Source organism: Ranitomeya variabilis, chromosome 2, assembly GCF_051348905.1.
Source record: "Ranitomeya variabilis isolate aRanVar5 chromosome 2, aRanVar5.hap1, whole genome shotgun sequence".
Taxonomy (NCBI): domain Eukaryota; kingdom Metazoa; phylum Chordata; class Amphibia; order Anura; family Dendrobatidae; genus Ranitomeya; species Ranitomeya variabilis.
Window position 1 is genome coordinate 876,290,920 of NC_135233.1, and position 18,088 is coordinate 876,309,007.

General features: G+C 41.7%; 1 protein-coding gene across 1 annotated transcript in view; it reads right to left on the reverse strand.

Annotated features, from left to right (window-relative positions):
* LOC143808072 (putative cation-transporting ATPase 13A4) overlaps positions 1-18,088 on the reverse strand; it is a 506,094-nt gene that overhangs the window by 75,949 nt on the left and 412,057 nt on the right. The window contains exons 20-24 of the mRNA XM_077290329.1: positions 10,461-10,565; positions 8,923-9,002; positions 6,008-6,050; positions 990-1,099; positions 329-425 (exon numbers count right to left, since the gene is read on the reverse strand). Coding sequence (XP_077146444.1) covers positions 329-425; positions 990-1,099; positions 6,008-6,050; positions 8,923-9,002; positions 10,461-10,565 — 435 coding nt within the window. The remainder of the gene's footprint in view (positions 1-328; positions 426-989; positions 1,100-6,007; positions 6,051-8,922; positions 9,003-10,460; positions 10,566-18,088) is intronic.

An 18,088-nucleotide genomic window follows, 5' to 3' on the forward strand; every position in this document is an offset into this window, starting at 1 on the left:
TATGCAACCTATAATATTATTATGCATAAATCTGCAATGTAAGTTACACATCTACAATGTTAGTTTTTAGTTGTAATATACCCAGTGTGCATGCCCTATTGTTGAAGCTCTCATATAAGGGCCTAGCGTTGTTTTCCGATAATTTTCAAGTTAGGAAAGTAGCAGAAATGTTAAAGGCTTATTCACTATATTGAAAATGATCACTTGTCCACTTATATGCTCCGTTCACCCTCTATTTTTAATGGGACTATTGGGAAATAAACAATTAATTAAACAATTGCCAACAAAAGATGGCAACAATTTAACATATTATAGTATATAATCATACCCAAAACAGAATCAGCATACATATGCATCCAATGATAGCATACATCGCTATATACTTGAACACGCAGAATGATGTTACAAGGCAGTTTCTTCCTTCTCTGAAAAGAAAAATAAATACCTAACTAAATAGAAATAAGTGGCATAATTGATTAGTTTTTATTTACCAATTAATTAACTGCCATACTTTTATCTTGATGGTAATAAACATTTTATCTTGAAGATAACTAGTGGTGTTTTGCCGGAATGAAATGTGTATTGTAGACAATAGTTTCTAATTTATACCGTATATGATCTATTAGTGCTATATTTATGACTCATAATTGCATGAGTGCTATAAGTATGCTCTTAAATAAAACTTGATATAATGTCATGGTGAGAAAAATAATTCATTGCTTTGTGATTCAAATAAAAAAAAATGACTAAAGTTTGCACACTGAATTTGTAGTAAGGTAAAGAAAATAATATCTATGAGACTAGAAAACATATGAACTGGCAAACCTGAAACTGTATTTGTGTTTAGTCTGTTAAATTGAATGCCTATTGTTTAAATTTTTTAATAGCTCAAAACATTGGCTGCAACTCAATACAGAAAATTTGGGATGATCCTTATTAAAATGGTACTTTCTATAGTTATTAGAAGCCTTCACTTTAGTAAAACTCACTTGATCAGTTTTGGCACACATTCAATATTTGGGATTTTCGAAGTAAATGGCGAGGCTACAGAGGCCTCCAGTTCTGATAAAGCGATTCCAGCATGAGCCACCTTTAAGGCCTGAAAAAATACAACAATGTTTAGCTGAGAAAGTGAATATTTAGGCAGTGCCATATTCCTCTCACATGCTGCTCGTGCCAGTTGGTATTGATTCTTAATCTGAAATTGTTGTACTGATACATCACCCATTAATTCTCTTGTAGTTATCAATAAATGCCTCCATATTTATTACAGCTCAATAAACATCTACGTAATGTTCTGACAGTAAGAACCAACATAGCTAATAATTCATTTACTTGAAGGGGTTGTTCAGACTTTTCACCAAAGTGTTTAGTGACTCTATGTAATTGAATCCTCCTAGAGTGCATTAGCGGTGAAACTGAGGAGTCACGTGATCGTAAGTATGAGATATGGCACATTCCAACTAGACATGTGTGGTAGCACTGAGTGCAAGTGAATTGAGCACTTCAAGTTGGAATGTGGCTGGGAGTAAACATATGGCACACTTTCATGATAAACCTGTACAACCCCTTTAAAGAAGTTATTCCTTGTATCCTCCCACCAGCTCAGAGTCAATTGCAAATTAGGAATAGAGCCTGCCGAAGGGAAAATGGTGATAATTCAAGTTATATACCAGCCAAAGATAGTGTTGTTCTTCATGTACACATGTGGGACAGTTTATTTTGAAAAGTTTCATGAAAGTATAGTTATATACTTTCATGAAACTTTTCAAAATAAACTGTCCCACATGTGTACATGAAGAACAACACTATCTTTGGCTGGTATATAACTTGAATTATCACCATTTTCCCTTCGGCAGGCTCTATTCCTAATTTGCAATTGACTCTGAGCTGGTGGGAGGATACAAGGTGCTATGATGTCTCCCATACACAGAAAAGCACAGAACAGCACATAGACAGTTCTGCAATGTTGATAATCAAGTAAAATACATGTAAGAAAGCTCTACATGATATTTATTTAATCTGCTGTCATGAATGTGCCACACCCTGCTGGAACCTGTGGTGCTTCTGGGATTAGAAGATCATGGCGTTTAGCTGACCACAGGTCCTCTTTGGTATCGGAGTGGCCATTTATGAGTTAAACAGGTTTATGGTTTCTTGTGGTAAGAATGTTGTTAAGAATTCCTTGTTTGAACTCTGCTGAGTTTTCCATTGGCTTCTGTCTCAGCAGCGGCTTATTGAGACTACTCCCCTTTCATTATTTAAACCCTCTCCTAGCTTCTTTTTATTCCAGCTATAGAGTTTCTATCCTGTGCATTACATCTCTGGAGACGGTGATCCTGCAGAAGCCGTTGTGTTCCTTTTGAAACCAGTGTAGTTCCAAAAATGTATAATAACAATAATAATTTGTTTGTGTGGTTGTCTCCTGTCTGTCTCTTTCCCGTTGTTGTCTTATCATAGTAGTAAGACAAGTGTCTTGCTGTCCTTCCACTATCTGAGGCTAAGCCCAGGGTCAGCCAGGGCTTAGGCACATGATGGTGCATGGGGGAAGGACCCATTTAGGGTGATTAGGTGAGTGTTTAGGGGGTCACCATCCTTTCCCTCTCTCTATCGTCAGTGCTCATCTTGTGCTGTTTCCCCACTTCTTTGCATAGTACATCGGGCATCTATCAGTACCATTTATTATATATTATACAAAAAAAATTACCATTTATTATTTTATTTTTGGGGGAAAGTGAAGTTTAGAACATTTGTTGTGATACTGTTAGAACAATTGGACTAGAACTCTCTGTTAGAGGAAATTATCATGGCGAATTAATCAAAATAATAAAAAAATGGAACAAAATGCCTTTTGTGAAGAATAATAATACAAATGTTATGCACTAAATTGCAGAGATGGGTTGATGATGCATAAATTTATTCTTATTCTGTGATACTGTGATATTTGGAGTCAGGAAGGAATATTTCCCTACAATATGTCTTTTGTTTTACTCAGTAGCGTAGCTACCAGGGGGGCTGAGGGTGCAGGCACCCTGGGCCCGTAGCTCAGAGGGGGCCCACCCGGAGCTACGCTATACAGTTACAGTTACATTCTGCGGCAGAGCAGGGAGAATCGATCTCCCTGCTCTTCCGCCTAGCCGCTATGGGGACCCTGAGCAGGCGGGGGGGCCCTGGTGCCAGCAGTGGGCCCCCCGCCGTCATCGGAAGATCAGCTGTACCGGCATTTAGCCGATACAGCTGATCGCATTGATGGGTGAAGAAGCGCTGCGCTCCTTCTCCCATCATCCCCCTGTCAGTGTCGGCGTCTGATGTCACCGACACTGACAGCTGGCGCGATGACGTCACTGCCCGTCGCCCGCTGTCAGGAAATCAGGAAATCAGCAGGGGCAGCGCAGGAACCAGGAAGAAGAGAGGTATTTATTTATTTTTTTTATGGGTGTTGCTGCCTTATTACAGGGTCTGCCTATGGGGGGCTGCCATATCACAGGGTCTGACTATAGGGGTGCTGCCTCATTACAGGGTCTGAGTATGGGGGTGCTGCCTTATTATAGGGTCAGCCTATGGGGGCTGCCTTATTACAGGGTCTGACTATAGGGGTGCTACCTTATCACAGGGTCTGACTATAGGGGGTGCTGCCTTATTACAGGGTCTGACTATAGAGGTGCTACCTTATTACAGGGTCAGACTATAGGGGTGCTGCCTTATTACAGCGTCTGACTGTAGGGGCTGCCTTATTACAGGGTCTGACTGTGGGGGTGCTGCCTTATTACAGGGTCTGCCTATAGGGTTGCTGCCTTATTACAGGGTCTGACTATGGGGATGCTGCCTTATTACAGGGTCTGCCGCCTTATTACAGGGTCTGCCTATGGTGGGCTGCCTTATCACAGGGTCTGACTATGGGGGTGCTGCCTTATTACAGGGCCTGCCTATGGGGGTGTTGCATTATTACAGGGTCTGACTATGGGGGCTGCCTTATTACAGGGCCTGCCTATGATGTGATGCCTTATCACAGGGTCTGACTATGGGGGCTGCTTCATTACAGTGTCTGCCTGTGGGGGCTGCCTTATTACAGGGTCTGACTATGGGGGCTGCCTTATTACAGGGCCTGCCTATGATGTGATGCCTTATTACAGGGTCTGACTATGGGGGCTGCCTTATGATACAGTATAAAGTCTGCCTATGGGGAGTGCATTACACTATATTGTGGACTATTTGGTGCATTATGCTACTGTATATGGAGGCTATCTAGGAGGCCATCATACAGTATGGAGATTACAGTGAAGGAGCCATCATACAGTGTTGGAACTGTCAAACAGTTTGGGGGCTACTAAGGGGTCAGTATACTGTGTGGGTGGTACTATACAGTGAGGGGGTGCATTTTACTGTGTATATGAGAGCATCATGCTGTGTATAGGGGAGCTTTACAGGGGGAGACTTGGGACATTATTAAATGTAAAGTGGGCACTTATTGTTATAGGGGAACTCAGGTTACTGTGACTATCAAAGGGGCACACAGGGCAATATTACTTTCTAGGGGGCAAAATATGGGCACTGTTTTCTGGGGCACTTGCACCCTGCATTACTACATTATAGAGGGGTGCTTTAGAATTTAGAGAGCACAGAGAACCACACAGCAGGTGTAGTAATAGGGTCACATACGGCAGCAGCGGCTCAGTATTGGGGTATCAGGTGCAGTAATAGGGACACATACGGCAGCAGCGGCTCAGTATTGGGGTATCAGGGGAAGTAATAGGGACACATACGGCAGCAGCAGCTCAGTATTGGGGTATCAGGGGCAGTAATAGGGACACATGGCAGCAGTAGCTCAGTATTGGGGTATCAGGGTCAGTAATAGGGACATACCTCAGCAGTGCCTCAGTATTGGGGTATCAGGTGCAGTAATAGGGACACATACGGCAGCAGTGGCTCAGTATTGGGGTATCAGGTGCAATAATAGGGGCACATATGGCAGCAGCGGCTCAGTATTGGAGTATCAGGTGCAGTAATAGGGACACATACGGCAGCAGTGGCTCAGCATTGGGGTATCAGGGGCAGTAATAGGGACACATATGGCAGCAGCGGCTCAGCATTGGGGTATCAGGGGCAGTAATAGGGACACATATGGCAGCAGCAGCTCAGTATTGGGGTATCAGGTGCAGTAATAGAGGCACATACGGCAGCATCAGCTCAGTATTGGGGTATCAGGTGCAGTAATAGGGACACATACAGCAGCAGCGGCTCAGTATTGGGGTATCAGCAGGATGAGGAGTTTGTGCAGGTTGGGAATAGATGGTGATGGGGCTGGAATATGAGAAGTTAAATGTGTCTTTGCTGCAGACGATTTGTACTTGAAGAAGTTGTCATGTTGGTTGGGCCAGATGGAAAAGACGGGAAAAATGAACGATTCCATCAGAAAGAACATCAGCGGTAAGACATTATTTGTAACTGTGCTGTGATCTATGTTCTGTAGGGCTGGTATCTACCACTGACAATATGGCGGTAATATCCATGTTGGTCTTTATATAGAGATTATTTTCAGTAACAGCACGGTCATCTGCTGAGGCTCTCCTCCACTATTAGGGTGCGTCACCCAGTTATAATCAAAGTTACCTGGTTAGGGGCCCACTCCGAAGTTTCGCCCCCCCCGAACCAAAACCCTAGCTATGCCTCTGGTCTTACCGAAGAAAAGAGGGTTTGTCTTCCACTGATTCAATATTGCAATAGAATAGGTTGAACTAGATGGACTTAAGGTTTGTAGACTGTATTGCTATATTGTTGAATTAGATGGACTTAAGGTCTGTAGACTGTATTGCTATGTTTGTCATTGTTAATGATAATTTTATTCATTGCATAGCTCACTGTTAATATGACCCATATTTATTGATCAATATTAGTTTGACGAGATTCAGAAAACTATGGATCACTCCATTTAGAATGAAAAACAAATGGAAGAACTTATGGAAAATCTAAGCATAAGTTATAACAAAGAATTCTAAATGTTACTCACCCCGCAGTCATTTGCTCCATCACCACACATTCCAGCATAATAACTAAAGAAAATTGGATATTAATTTATTTCATATTTGTATAATGTACTGTAAGTCTTTGCTAAGTTTCTTCTTTAAAATCTTAAACATATAAACCAGGGGTCCCAAACCTATGGCTTGGAACCACATGTGGCTTGCGTGCTTATATTGTGTGCCTTGTGGCTGTTCTCCAGCTTGGTGTATTAGCACCAGGATTAGCAAATAATTATGAGGAACAGGTTTACAGATGGTGACTTTTGTGAGTAGCCCTGCACAGAAGGGCAGAACTGGATGCACATATACTGAAGAGAGGATGATACTTCCAGTTAGAGGGCTGCATGAAGCTAGATGCAATGGTGTGATGGCTGTGCTTAATGCAAGAATGCCAAAAGGGAGCAATGTGGAAACCCCTGGTTGAAAATATACTGCATATAAGGGAAGAGAAGAGATAGGGTTTTGTTGTGTTTCCTGTGAGGAATCTATCGCTGTTATTATATTGGGACTGTAGGGCTCTTGGTCTCACAATGGCATAAGTGGGAGGAGGGTTCCTGCTTAATGTGACTTGCTCTATCTACAGTTGTGCTCAAAAGTTTACATACCAAGTCAGAATTTTTGCTTTCTTTGCCCTTTTTCAGAGAATATGAATGATAACACCAAAACTTTTTCTCCACTCATGGTTAGTGGTTGGGTGAAGCCATTTATTGTCAAACTACTGTGTTTTCTCTTTTTAAATCATAATAACAACCCAAAACATCCAAATGACCCTGACCAAAAGTTCACATACCACATTTCTTAATATTGTGTATTGCCCCCTCTACCATCAATGACAGCATTAAGTCTTTTGTGGTAGTTGTGGACGAATTTCTTTATTTTCTCAAATGGTAAAGCTACCCACTCTTCTTGGCAAAAAGCTTCCAGTTTCTGTAAATTCCTGGGCTGTTTAGCATGAACTGCACTCTTGAGTTCTCCCTAGAGTGGCTCAATGATATTGAGGTCAGGAGACTGAGATGGCCACTCCAGAACCTTAACCTTCACGTCGGCACGTCCCATTCGTAGCTTTTGGGCTGATGAGTGCAAATTTGCCTCCAGTATTTGCTGAAAACATGCTGCATTCATCTTTCCTTCAACTTTGACCAGGTTTCCTGTGCCTTTGTAGGGCACACATGTCCAAAACATCAGTGATCCACCTGCTTTACAGTAGGAATGGTGTTCCTTTCATCATAGGCTTTGTTGACCTCTCTCCAAATGTAACATTTATCGTTGTGGCCAAAAAGTTCAATTTTGGTCTCATTACTCCAAACTACCTTGTTCCAGAAGTTTTGAGGCTTGTCTCTGTGCTGATTTGGGTATTGTAGGTGAGATACTTTGTGGTATTTGTGCATTAATGGCTTTCCTCTGGCTACTCGACCATGCAGACCATTTTTCTTCAAGTGCCTCCTTAGGGTTCTTTCACACTTCAGTTGTTTGGCGTCAGTCTGCTCCGACATAGTGATGGATCGACGGATCCGTCACAATTGTTAAGAAAATGGTTCTAACAGATCCGTTTTTTTGACGGATCCATTACTTGGGGGTTGTCTGGGGAAAGTATCTACTTTTTGGAGCATGCACAATTGAAAAAGCAGATTGGGGCTACGGATCCGCCGAAATGACGGTCGCGACGGATCCGTTGTCCATAGGCGGCCATTATATGGAATGGCGGACGCGACAAATCCGTCGCGAACCGCCAGTTCGGCGCAGATAAAAAACTTTATAATGTCCGTCTATGTCTAGATGACGTCTGCCAAATTTCGAAGGATCCGTCACATGGCGGATGGAACGGACGACCATCCGTCACAATCTGTCACTAATGCAAATCTATGGGAAAATAGTGGATCCGCCCCCAAAAAATGGCAGATCCGCTATTTGATGAAGACGGCGGATTCAAATTGACGCCAAACAACTGAAGTATGAAAGAAGCCTTATTGTGCATCTTGAAACAGCCACACCACTAGTTTTCAGAGAGTCCTGTATTTCAGCTGGTGTTATTTGTGAGTCTTTCTTTGCATCCCGAGCAATTTTCCTGGCAGTTGTGGATGACATTTCTGTTGGTCTACTTGAACTTGGTTATGTTTTTACAGAGCCCCTGATTTTCCATTTGATAATCACAGTTTGAACACTGCTGACTGGCATTATCAATTCCTTGGATATTTTTTTGTATCCCTTTCCTGTCTTATACAGTTCAATACATTTTCCTGTAAATCCATTGACAATTATTTTGCTTTCCCTATTACTCACAATCCAGAAACATCAATGGCTGGATGAAAGATGCAAAAGTCTGTCTGGATCACAGAAACTCACTCAGCTTTTATGCACACACACTGAATACAAGCAAACAGGTCACAAATGAGGATGTTACATTTAGTAGCCATTTAAACCCATTTGTGTCAACTTCTGTGCATGTTATCAGGCCAAAATCACCAGGGTACGTGAACTTCTCATCAGGGTCATTTGGATGCTTTGGGTTGTCATTATTATTTAAAAAAGATAAAACAAACTATCCATGAGTGGAGAAAACATTTTGGTGTTATCATTCATATTCTCTGAAAAAAGGCCAAGAATGCACAAATTCTGCCAGTGTATGTAAACTTTTGAGCACAACTGTATCAAAGATGAATGTGGCTCGAGGCAAAAAAGGTTGTGAGCCACTGATATACACATGTTCATTTGCAGTATTATGGTACATTGATGTGTTTTAGTAAAGCTGTCTCATCCGTGTAGTAACTCTTACGTCATTTGAATATGTAGCATTCATGTTCCCAGCAAAGTCATGCCTTTTCTGAATATGTGTTAAAAGGTAAATTGCATAAACATACAATCTCCTACATATCAGCTTGTTAACATCACTAACTAAACTTACTCTATTTTTTGTAATTCTTCAACAAGATTGGATTTTTGTCCTGGATTCATTCTAGCAAAAATTGTGCCTTTGAGAAGGATCTGTAAAATAATTATATGTTATACTTAATACGTAAATTATTGATGTAGCACAAAAAAGTTAAGTGGATTTCACATTTAAGCATTGCAATCATCCGGCTGATGTTTCTGTGGATAGGCAAGAAATGCAATTTTCGGGACAGCTGTTGTAAAGCGGTTGTCCACTACTTTAACATTCATGACCTATCCTTGGGTGTCTTGTTTTTTTTTTCCTTGATAACTGTGATTCATTTATTTTAATTGATTTAATTAAAGGTTGTATTTTAACTTCTCACATTTTGCTGGATATATAGAGATAGAAAGACATAAAAGACAGTATGATGTATTACTGCAGCAGTTAAGAACATACATAGAAAATGGAAGTTGTAGTCTCAGTCTGTGAATAATAGTACACAGATTCAGGTTCTAGGGAGGTGCAGGCCCGATAGAGTCTGTGTGACTGTGTTGATTGATATGTGAAATACTACATTTTAGCACCTTCATATTACAGTTTTTTTCATTCTTGATGAACTACAGAAAAAGAGAACAAATAATGAACTCTCAGGCTTATTTTTTCCACTGAAGAAAAATACTGAAAACAAGGATTGAATGGCACAGAAAATATTATTCCTGACTTGTGAGGAAGACAAGCCATAAGCTATACAATGTTTTGCATTTCTTTTGCACTTTATTTGTAAAGTTTGTAAAGTTGTTTTTTTGTTTTGTTTAATTTATTTACTTATTTATTTATTTAAGACAATATAAGACAAATGAAAAATCTCAACATTCCAGAAATCTAAATTTAAATGTCTACCGCAAAATTTTTAATACTATAACAGTAAAATATTTGATTCATAAACGGTCTCCCGAATACAGTAGCATGTTACAGGCGCTTGCTGTTGGGACGTAAGCCTACCTAGATTTCCTTGTCATATCCTTTTTCGTAAAGGACTAAGGGGATGGTTTTTTTGTTTTTTTTTTAATCTTTAAAAAATTTGCCATCTTAATATTTGCATGTATGTTTTACTAGTCCAATTTTGCAACTGTATACGCGACAACAATACTGTTTGACTTTTGTTGCATCTTACTTTCTGTGTGTATGCAACAATGTAGGTTTTTTTGTGTTAAATATTTTTTTCAAGGGAGAAGATAATTTAATAGAAACAACAATATATGCAATGAAGGGCAAATCTCTTGGTGGGAATCAGATGGCGGGGCAAGCAGCTCCTGCCATTTTCCACAAAGAGGCAATTTTCAACCAAATCAGGGATGACTATGATGATGATGATGATTCTGTGGTGGCCAAGACTTGGAAACCAGATAGGGGAACTATTTTTGTACAGTTGTGCGTTATGTCCTTCTCTTGAACACATTTGTGGCTTTTGCCTTAAATGCATTAAAAACTTGAAGGCGAGAACACAGACTAAGCCATTATTTCTATATTGAAAATAGTGCAAGTGATACAAATGTTGTTATACTCACTTTAGGAAGTAATTCATAGAAATGATTTACAATAACCTGATATGATTTTCCAGTCATAGCAAAATGAAAACTCGTTTTTGCGTCACAGATGCTGATACATGAGTCCTGGATATCAAAATAAAAAACAAATATTATCAACTTGACAACAAAATATTTTGAAATTGTAATTTACTGGCTTTGCTGAAGTCTTCCAAGAAATGTGATTTGTAGCAGAGCAATTCACCTAGAATTACAAGTATCCAATCACCCAGAAAAGACACAAATAACACTCAGGTCCTTTAGCCCCTGTGTCCAATCCTTTAGTAATGTAACCTCAACACATTTGCCTATGGGTAAATGGAGGGTTAGTGTTCTTCACTGCCCTGCTATCACAAACACAACCTGCACAGGTCCACCTAAGTTGATAGCATAAGCCACTCAGTGCTGCAGAGCTCACCTATTAGCTGCAGCACTGTCAACTTGATGTCAGTACTAGAGATAAGCAAATTTTCAATGTTTGGTTTGAATTACGATTGCCGAATTGCCAATATTCGCCAATTAATTCTTCAAATATTTGCATAACATTACCGAATGCCATTCATCTCAATGGGAGACAAAAACAAATGCATGCACAACACCTTATAACAGCTCCAACACATGCAGCCAAAACACATCAAATGAGGGACAGACACCAGGAAAGTGACCTCAATTCACCCACAGTACAAATTGCAGCATGGCACTGCAGCAATCAGCCAGGCATGAGGTATCGGGGTCTGGAAGAGCATTTACAGCTTTCAATTGAAAGTCACAGTAAGACTAGGTCAGTGAGGGATCGGTGTAGGCCTCCTTTGCTGGGATCCCTGATACCACATGCAGGGCCGCCATCAGGGCATTACTGCCCTGAGTGGCATATGGGGCACAATCAACAGAGAGGGCCTACATCAAGCCCTGTCTCTTCTGCTCCGGGCTCCAGCGGCAGGATTCTGCCTGTGCAGTAACTGAACCTGTATCAGAGATGCAGGTTCAGTTACTCTATTGCCGTGAGGAATCTTATGGCCAAAACAAAAGCTGCTGGCTATATGTGTGATCTGGTGATGGGAAATGTTAATGTGCGATTGTGAGAAGTGGAATTTTTCAAAGAGAGCAGTGGGACTGTGGCCATTTCGAGAAGTGGAGGTGGGGCTGGGGTGGAGCCTGGGTGGAGTCTCAAGGGGGGCCTGAAAATTTTGCCAGTATGGGGCCCCGAAATTCCAAGTGGCAACCCTGACCACATGCAACACCTCTACCTGCTTTCATGCTGAGCCACACTCAGGTGGCACAAATATCAGTTTTGTAGACTACCATTGTTAGAAAAATTTAAGGGTAGTAAGTTAGTAACATGTTGAGTCCAAGGAAGTGGATGCTTGACGGTCTCGGAGGTCTACTACTACAGGCAACAAGCATGAAGGAGACCCAATCAGGAGTGTTTACATTTACAAAAATTATTGACAGACAATGCCAAAGTGGCATCAAATTCACCACAGTATAGATAGTATAATAGAGATCGACAGGTCTTCCACTACACCCAATCCAACAGATGGACACAAAACCAGGAGTGTTCATAATTCAAAAAATTACTGGCAGACACCACAAAAGTGACATCAATTTCACCACAGTAGAAATAGTATAACAGGAACAGACAGGTCTTTCACTTCACCCAATCCAGCAGATGGACACCCAACCAGGAGTGTTCACATTTAAACAAATGAGGACCTTACACCACAGGAGTGGCATAAATTTCACGAGAGTAGAAATAGTATAACAGGCACTGACAGGTCTTCCACTACACCCATTTGAACAGATGGATACACAACTAGGAGTGTTCACATTTCCAAAAATTGCTGGCAGACATCACAAAAGTGGCATCAATTTCACCACAGTAGAAATAGTATAATAGGGACCGACAGGTCTTCCACATCACCGAATCCAGAAGATGGACACCCAGCCAGGAGAGTTCAGATTTAAACAAATGAGGGCCTTACACCACAGAAGTGGTATCAATTTCACGAGAGTAGAAATAGTATAATAAAGACCAACAGGTCTTCCATTACACCCAATTCAACAGATGGACACACAACCAGGAGTGTTCACATTTCAAAACATTACTGGCCGACACCACAAAAATGGCATCAATTTCATCACAGTAGAAATAGTATAACAGGGACTTAAAGGTCTTCCACTACACCCAATCCAGCATATGGAAACCCAACCAGGTGTGTTTAAATTTTCCTAAATTATTGGCAGACAATACCAAAGTGGCATCAATCTCACAAAAGTATGGATAGTATAATAAGGATTGACAGATGTTCCACTACACCCAATCTAGCAGGTGGACACCCAACCAAGAGGGTTCACATTTCCAAAAAATACTAGCAGACACCACAAAAGTGGCATCAATTTAGCCAGAGTAGAAAGAGTATAATAGAGTCTGACAGGTCTTCCAGTACACCATATCTGTAAGATGGACACCCAACCCGTTACACCCTGATTTGCTCTCTGCCCATTTACTCAGTTCCCCTCACTTCCCATTCCTACTTCCCCACTCGTCTTGCTGTGTGGTCCCCATGCTCTGACCTTGGTATCTGACCCAGCTTGTCCTCTGACCTGTTTTTCTTTCTCATGTCTTTGACATCTCCGCTCCTGACTGGCTCCAACTTTACCTTGTATCTGACCATGTGTATTGCTATTTCCCCTGGTACTGCGTTTCCTGTCAGTTCCTGACCCGGCTTGTCTGACCACTCTCGCCACCTAGTGTCACCTGCCCTGCCGCACTGTAGTGTTACACTGTGAGTACAACCTATCTTCCCTAACCAGCATCCCCCGTGGTATAGGATGACAAGGCAACTGTTAGGTGGATTCATAAATGGCTTAGTGATCGGACCCAAAGAGTGGTCATAAATAGCTGCACATCCAGTTGGAAGAATGTCTCAAGTGGGGTACCACAAAGCTTTGTCCTGGGCCCTGTATTGTTCAACATCTTTATCAATGATTTAGATGAAGGAATTGAGGGTAAACTGATTGAATTTGCTGATGACACAAAGCTAGGAGGGGTAGCTAATACTAGGGAAGAGAGAGAGAGGATTCAAAAAGATATAAATAAACTGGAGCAGTGGGCAGCAACTAACAGAATGGTTTTTAACCCCTTCACCCCCAAGGGTGGTTTGCACGTTAATGACCAGGCCAATTTTTACAATTCTGACCACTGTCCCTTTATGAGGTTATAACTCTGGAACGCTTCAACAAATCCTGGTGATTCTGACACTGTTTTCTCGTGACATATTGTACTTCATGATAGTGGTAAAATTTCTTTGATATTACCTGCGTTTATTTGTGAAAAAAACGGAAATTTGGCAAAAATTTAGAAAATTTCGCAATTCTCCAACTTTGAATTTTTATGCAATTAAATCACAGTGATGTGTCACACAAAATACTTAATAAGTAACATTTGCACCATGTCTACTTTACATCAGCACAATTTTGGAACCAAAATTTTTTTTGTTAGGGAGTTATAAGGGTTAAAAGTTGACCAGCAATTTCTCATTTTTACAACACCATTTTTTTTAGGGACCACATCTCATTTGAAGTAGTTTTGAGGGGTCTATATGATAGAAAATAACCAAGTGTGACACCATTCTAAAAACTGCACCCCTCAAGGTGCTCAAAATCACATTCAAGAAGTTTATTAACCCTTCAGGTGTTTCACAGGAATTTTTGGAATGTTTAAATAAAAATGAACATTTAACTTTTTTTCACAGAAAATTTATTTCAGCTCCAATTTATTTTATTTTACCAAAGGTAACAGGAGAAAATGGACCCCAAAAGATGTTGTACAATTTTTCCTGAGTACGCTAATACCCCATATATGGGGGTAAACCACTGTTTGGGCGCATGACAGAGCTCGGAAGCGAAGGAGTGCCATTTAACTTTTCAATGCAAAATTGACCGGAATTGAGATGGGACGCCATGTTGCGTTTGGAGAGCCCCTGATGTGCCTAAACATTGAAACCCCCCACAAGTGACACCATTTTGGAAAGTAGACCCCCTAAGGAACTGATCTAGAGGTGTGGTGAGTAGGGTTGAGCGACTTTTATTTTTATAGGATCGGGTCGGGTTTCACGAAACCCGACTTTATCAAAAGTCGGGTCGAGTGAAATCGGCCGATCCTATAAAAAAGTCGGGGTCGGGGTCGGCCGAAACCCGAAACCCTATGCAGTGCAATGGGATACTATGGTTCCCAGGGTCTGAAGGAGAGGAAACTCTCCTTCAGGCCCTGGGAACCATATTTAAGTGTAAAATAAAGAATCAAAATAAAAAATATTGATATACTCACCCCCGGACGAGCCCTGGTACTAACCGGCAGCCTTCCTTCCTAAGAATGAGCGCGTGAATGACCTGCGGTGACGTCACGGCTTGTGATTGGTCGCGTGAGCGGTCACATGGGCGGCCGCGACCAATCACAAGCTGTGACGTCATCTAAGGCCCTTCACGTGCTCATTCTTAGAAAGGAAGGCCGAGGGTGAGTATATTCCTACTAAGTATATACTCACCCTCGGACGTGCCCTGCTTCTTTCCGGCAGCCTTCCTTCTTAAGAATGAGCACGTGAAGGGCCTTAGATGACGTCACGGCTTGTGATTGGTCGCGGCCGCCCATGTGACCGCTCACGCGACCAATCACAAGCCGTGACGTAATTCTCAGGTCCTAAATTCCTAAATTAGGAATTTAGGACCTGAGAATTACGTCACGGCATGTGATTGGTCGCGTGGCGGTCACATGAGCGGCACGTGACCAATCAGAAGCCGTGACATCATGGAAGGCCCTAAACGCGCTCATTTTAAGCAAAGAAGGCTGCCGGTTACCAGCGGCGATGTCCAGGGGCCTCCGGAGAGGTGAGTATATCAATATTTTTTATTTTAATTCTTTATTTTACACTTAAATGTGGATTCTGATACCGATTTCCGATATCGCAAACATATCGGAACTCGGTATCGGAATTCCGATACCAGATTCAGAAGATCGCCGACCTCATGGCCGACCCCACACAGGGGTCGGGTCGGGTTTCATGAAACCCGACTTTGCCAAAAGTCGGCGACTTCTGAAAATGGCTGACCCGTTTCGCTCAACCCTAGTGGTGAGCACTTTGACCCACCAAGTGCTTCACAGAAGTTTATAATGCAGAACCGTAAAAATAAAAAATCATATTTTTTCAAAAAAATTATCTTTTCGCCCCCAATTTTTTTTCCCAAGGGTAAGAGAAGAAATTGGACCCTAAACGTTGTTGTACAATTTGTCCTGAGTACGCTGATACCCCATATGTGGGGGTAAACCACTGTTTGGGCGCATGGGAGAGCTTGGAAGGGAAGGAGCGCCGTTTGACTTTTCACTGCAAAATTGACAGGAATTGAGATCGGACTCTGGCGTCTGGAGAGCCACTGATGTGCCTAAACATTGAAACCCCCCCAAGTGACACCATTTTGGAAAGTAGACCCCCTAAGGAACTTATCTAGAGGTGTGGTGAGCACTTTGACCCACCAAGTGCTTCACAGAAGTGTATAATGCAGAGCCGTAAAAATGAAACAAAAATTTTTTCCCACAAAAATTATTTTTTAGCCCCCAGTATTGTATTTTCCCGAGGGTAACAGGAGAAATTGGACCCGAAAAGTTGTTGTTAAATTTGTCGTGAGTACGCTGATACCCCATATGTGGGGGGAATCACCGTTTGGGCGCATGGGAGGGCTCGGAAGGGATGGAGAGCAATTTGGAATGCAGACTTAGATAGAATGCTCTGCATGCGTCACATTGCGTTTGCAGAGCCCCTAATGTACCTAAACAGTAAAACCTCCCCAAAAGTGACACCATTTTGGAAAGTAGACCCCCTAAGGAACTCATCTAGATGTGTTGTGAGAGCTTTGAACCCCCAAGTGTTTCAATACAGTTTATAACGCAGAGCCGTGCAAATAAAAAATATTTTTTTTCCACAAAAATTATTTTTTAGCCCCCAGTTTTGAATTTTTCCAAGGGTAACAGGAGAAATTGGACCCTAAATATTGTTGTCCAATTTGTCGTGAGTACGCTGATACCTGATATGTGGGGGGGAACCACCGTTTGAGTGCATGGCAGAGCTTGGAAGGGAAGGAGCATCATTTGGAATGCAGACTTAGATGGATTGGTCTGCAGGCGTCACATTGCGTTTGCAGAGCCCCTAATGTACCTAAACAGTAGAAACCCCCCAATATTGGAAAATAGACCCCCCTAGGAACTTATCTAGTTGTGCTGTGAGAACTTTGAACCCCCAAGTGTTTCACTACAGTTTATAACGCAGAGCCATGAAAATTTAAAAAAAAAAAATTCCCCCCAAAAATATTTTTTAGCCCCCAGTTTTCTATTTTCCCGAGGGTAACAGGAGAAATTGGACCCCAAAAGTTGTTCTCCAATGTGATCCGAGTACGCTGATACCCCATATGTTGGGGTAAACCCCTGTTTGGGCGCATGGGAGAGCTCAGAAGGGAAGGAGCACTGTTTTACTTTTTCAATGCAGAAATGGCTGGAATTGAGATCGGACGCCATGTCGCGTTTGGAGAGCCCCTGATGTGCCTAAACAGTGGAAACCCCCCAATTATAACTGAAACCCTAATCCAAACACACCCCTAACCCTAATCCCAACGGTAACCCTAACCACACCTCTAACCCAGACACACCCCTAACCCTAATCCCAACCCTATTCCCAACCGTAAATGTAATCCAAACCCTATTATTTCAGCCCCAACCCTAACCCTAACTTTAGCCCCAACCCTAACTGTAGCCTTTACCCTAGCCCCAACCCTAGCCCTAACCCTAACCCTAGCCCTAACCCTAACCCTAGCCCTAACCCTAGCCCTAACCCTAGCCCTAACCCTAACACTAGCCCTATCCCTAGCCCTAGCCCTAATCCTAACCCTAGCCCTAACCCTAGCCCTTACCCTAGCCCTAGCACTAGCCCTAGCCCTAACCCTAGCCCTAATGGGAAAATGGAAATAAATACATTTTTTTAATTTTTTTAATTTTTCCCTAACTAAGCGAGTGATGTAGGGGGGATTGATTTACTTTTATAGTGGGTTTTTTAGCGGATTTTTATGATTGGCAGCCGTCACACACTGAAAGACGCTTTTTATTGCAAAAAATATTTTTTGCGTTACCACATTTTGAGAGCTATAATTTTTCCATATTTTGGTCCACAGAGTCATGTGAGGTCTTGTTTTTTGTGGGACGAGTTGACGTTTTTATTGGTAACATGTTCGGGCACGGGAGTATTTTGATCGCTTTTTATTCCGATTTTTGTGAGGCAGAATGACCAAAAACCAGCTATTCATTAATTTCTTTTGGGGGAGGCGTTTATACCGTTCCGCGTTTGGTAAAATTGATAAAGCAATTTTATTCTTCGGGTCAGTACGATTACAGTGATGCCTCATTTATATCAGTTTTTTATGTTTTGGCGCTTTTATACGATAAAAACTATTTTATAGAAAAAATAATTATTTTGTCATTGCTTTATTCTGAGGACTATAACTTTTTTATTTTTTTGCTGATGATGCTGTATGGCAGCCCGTTTTTTGTGGGATAAGATGATGTTTTC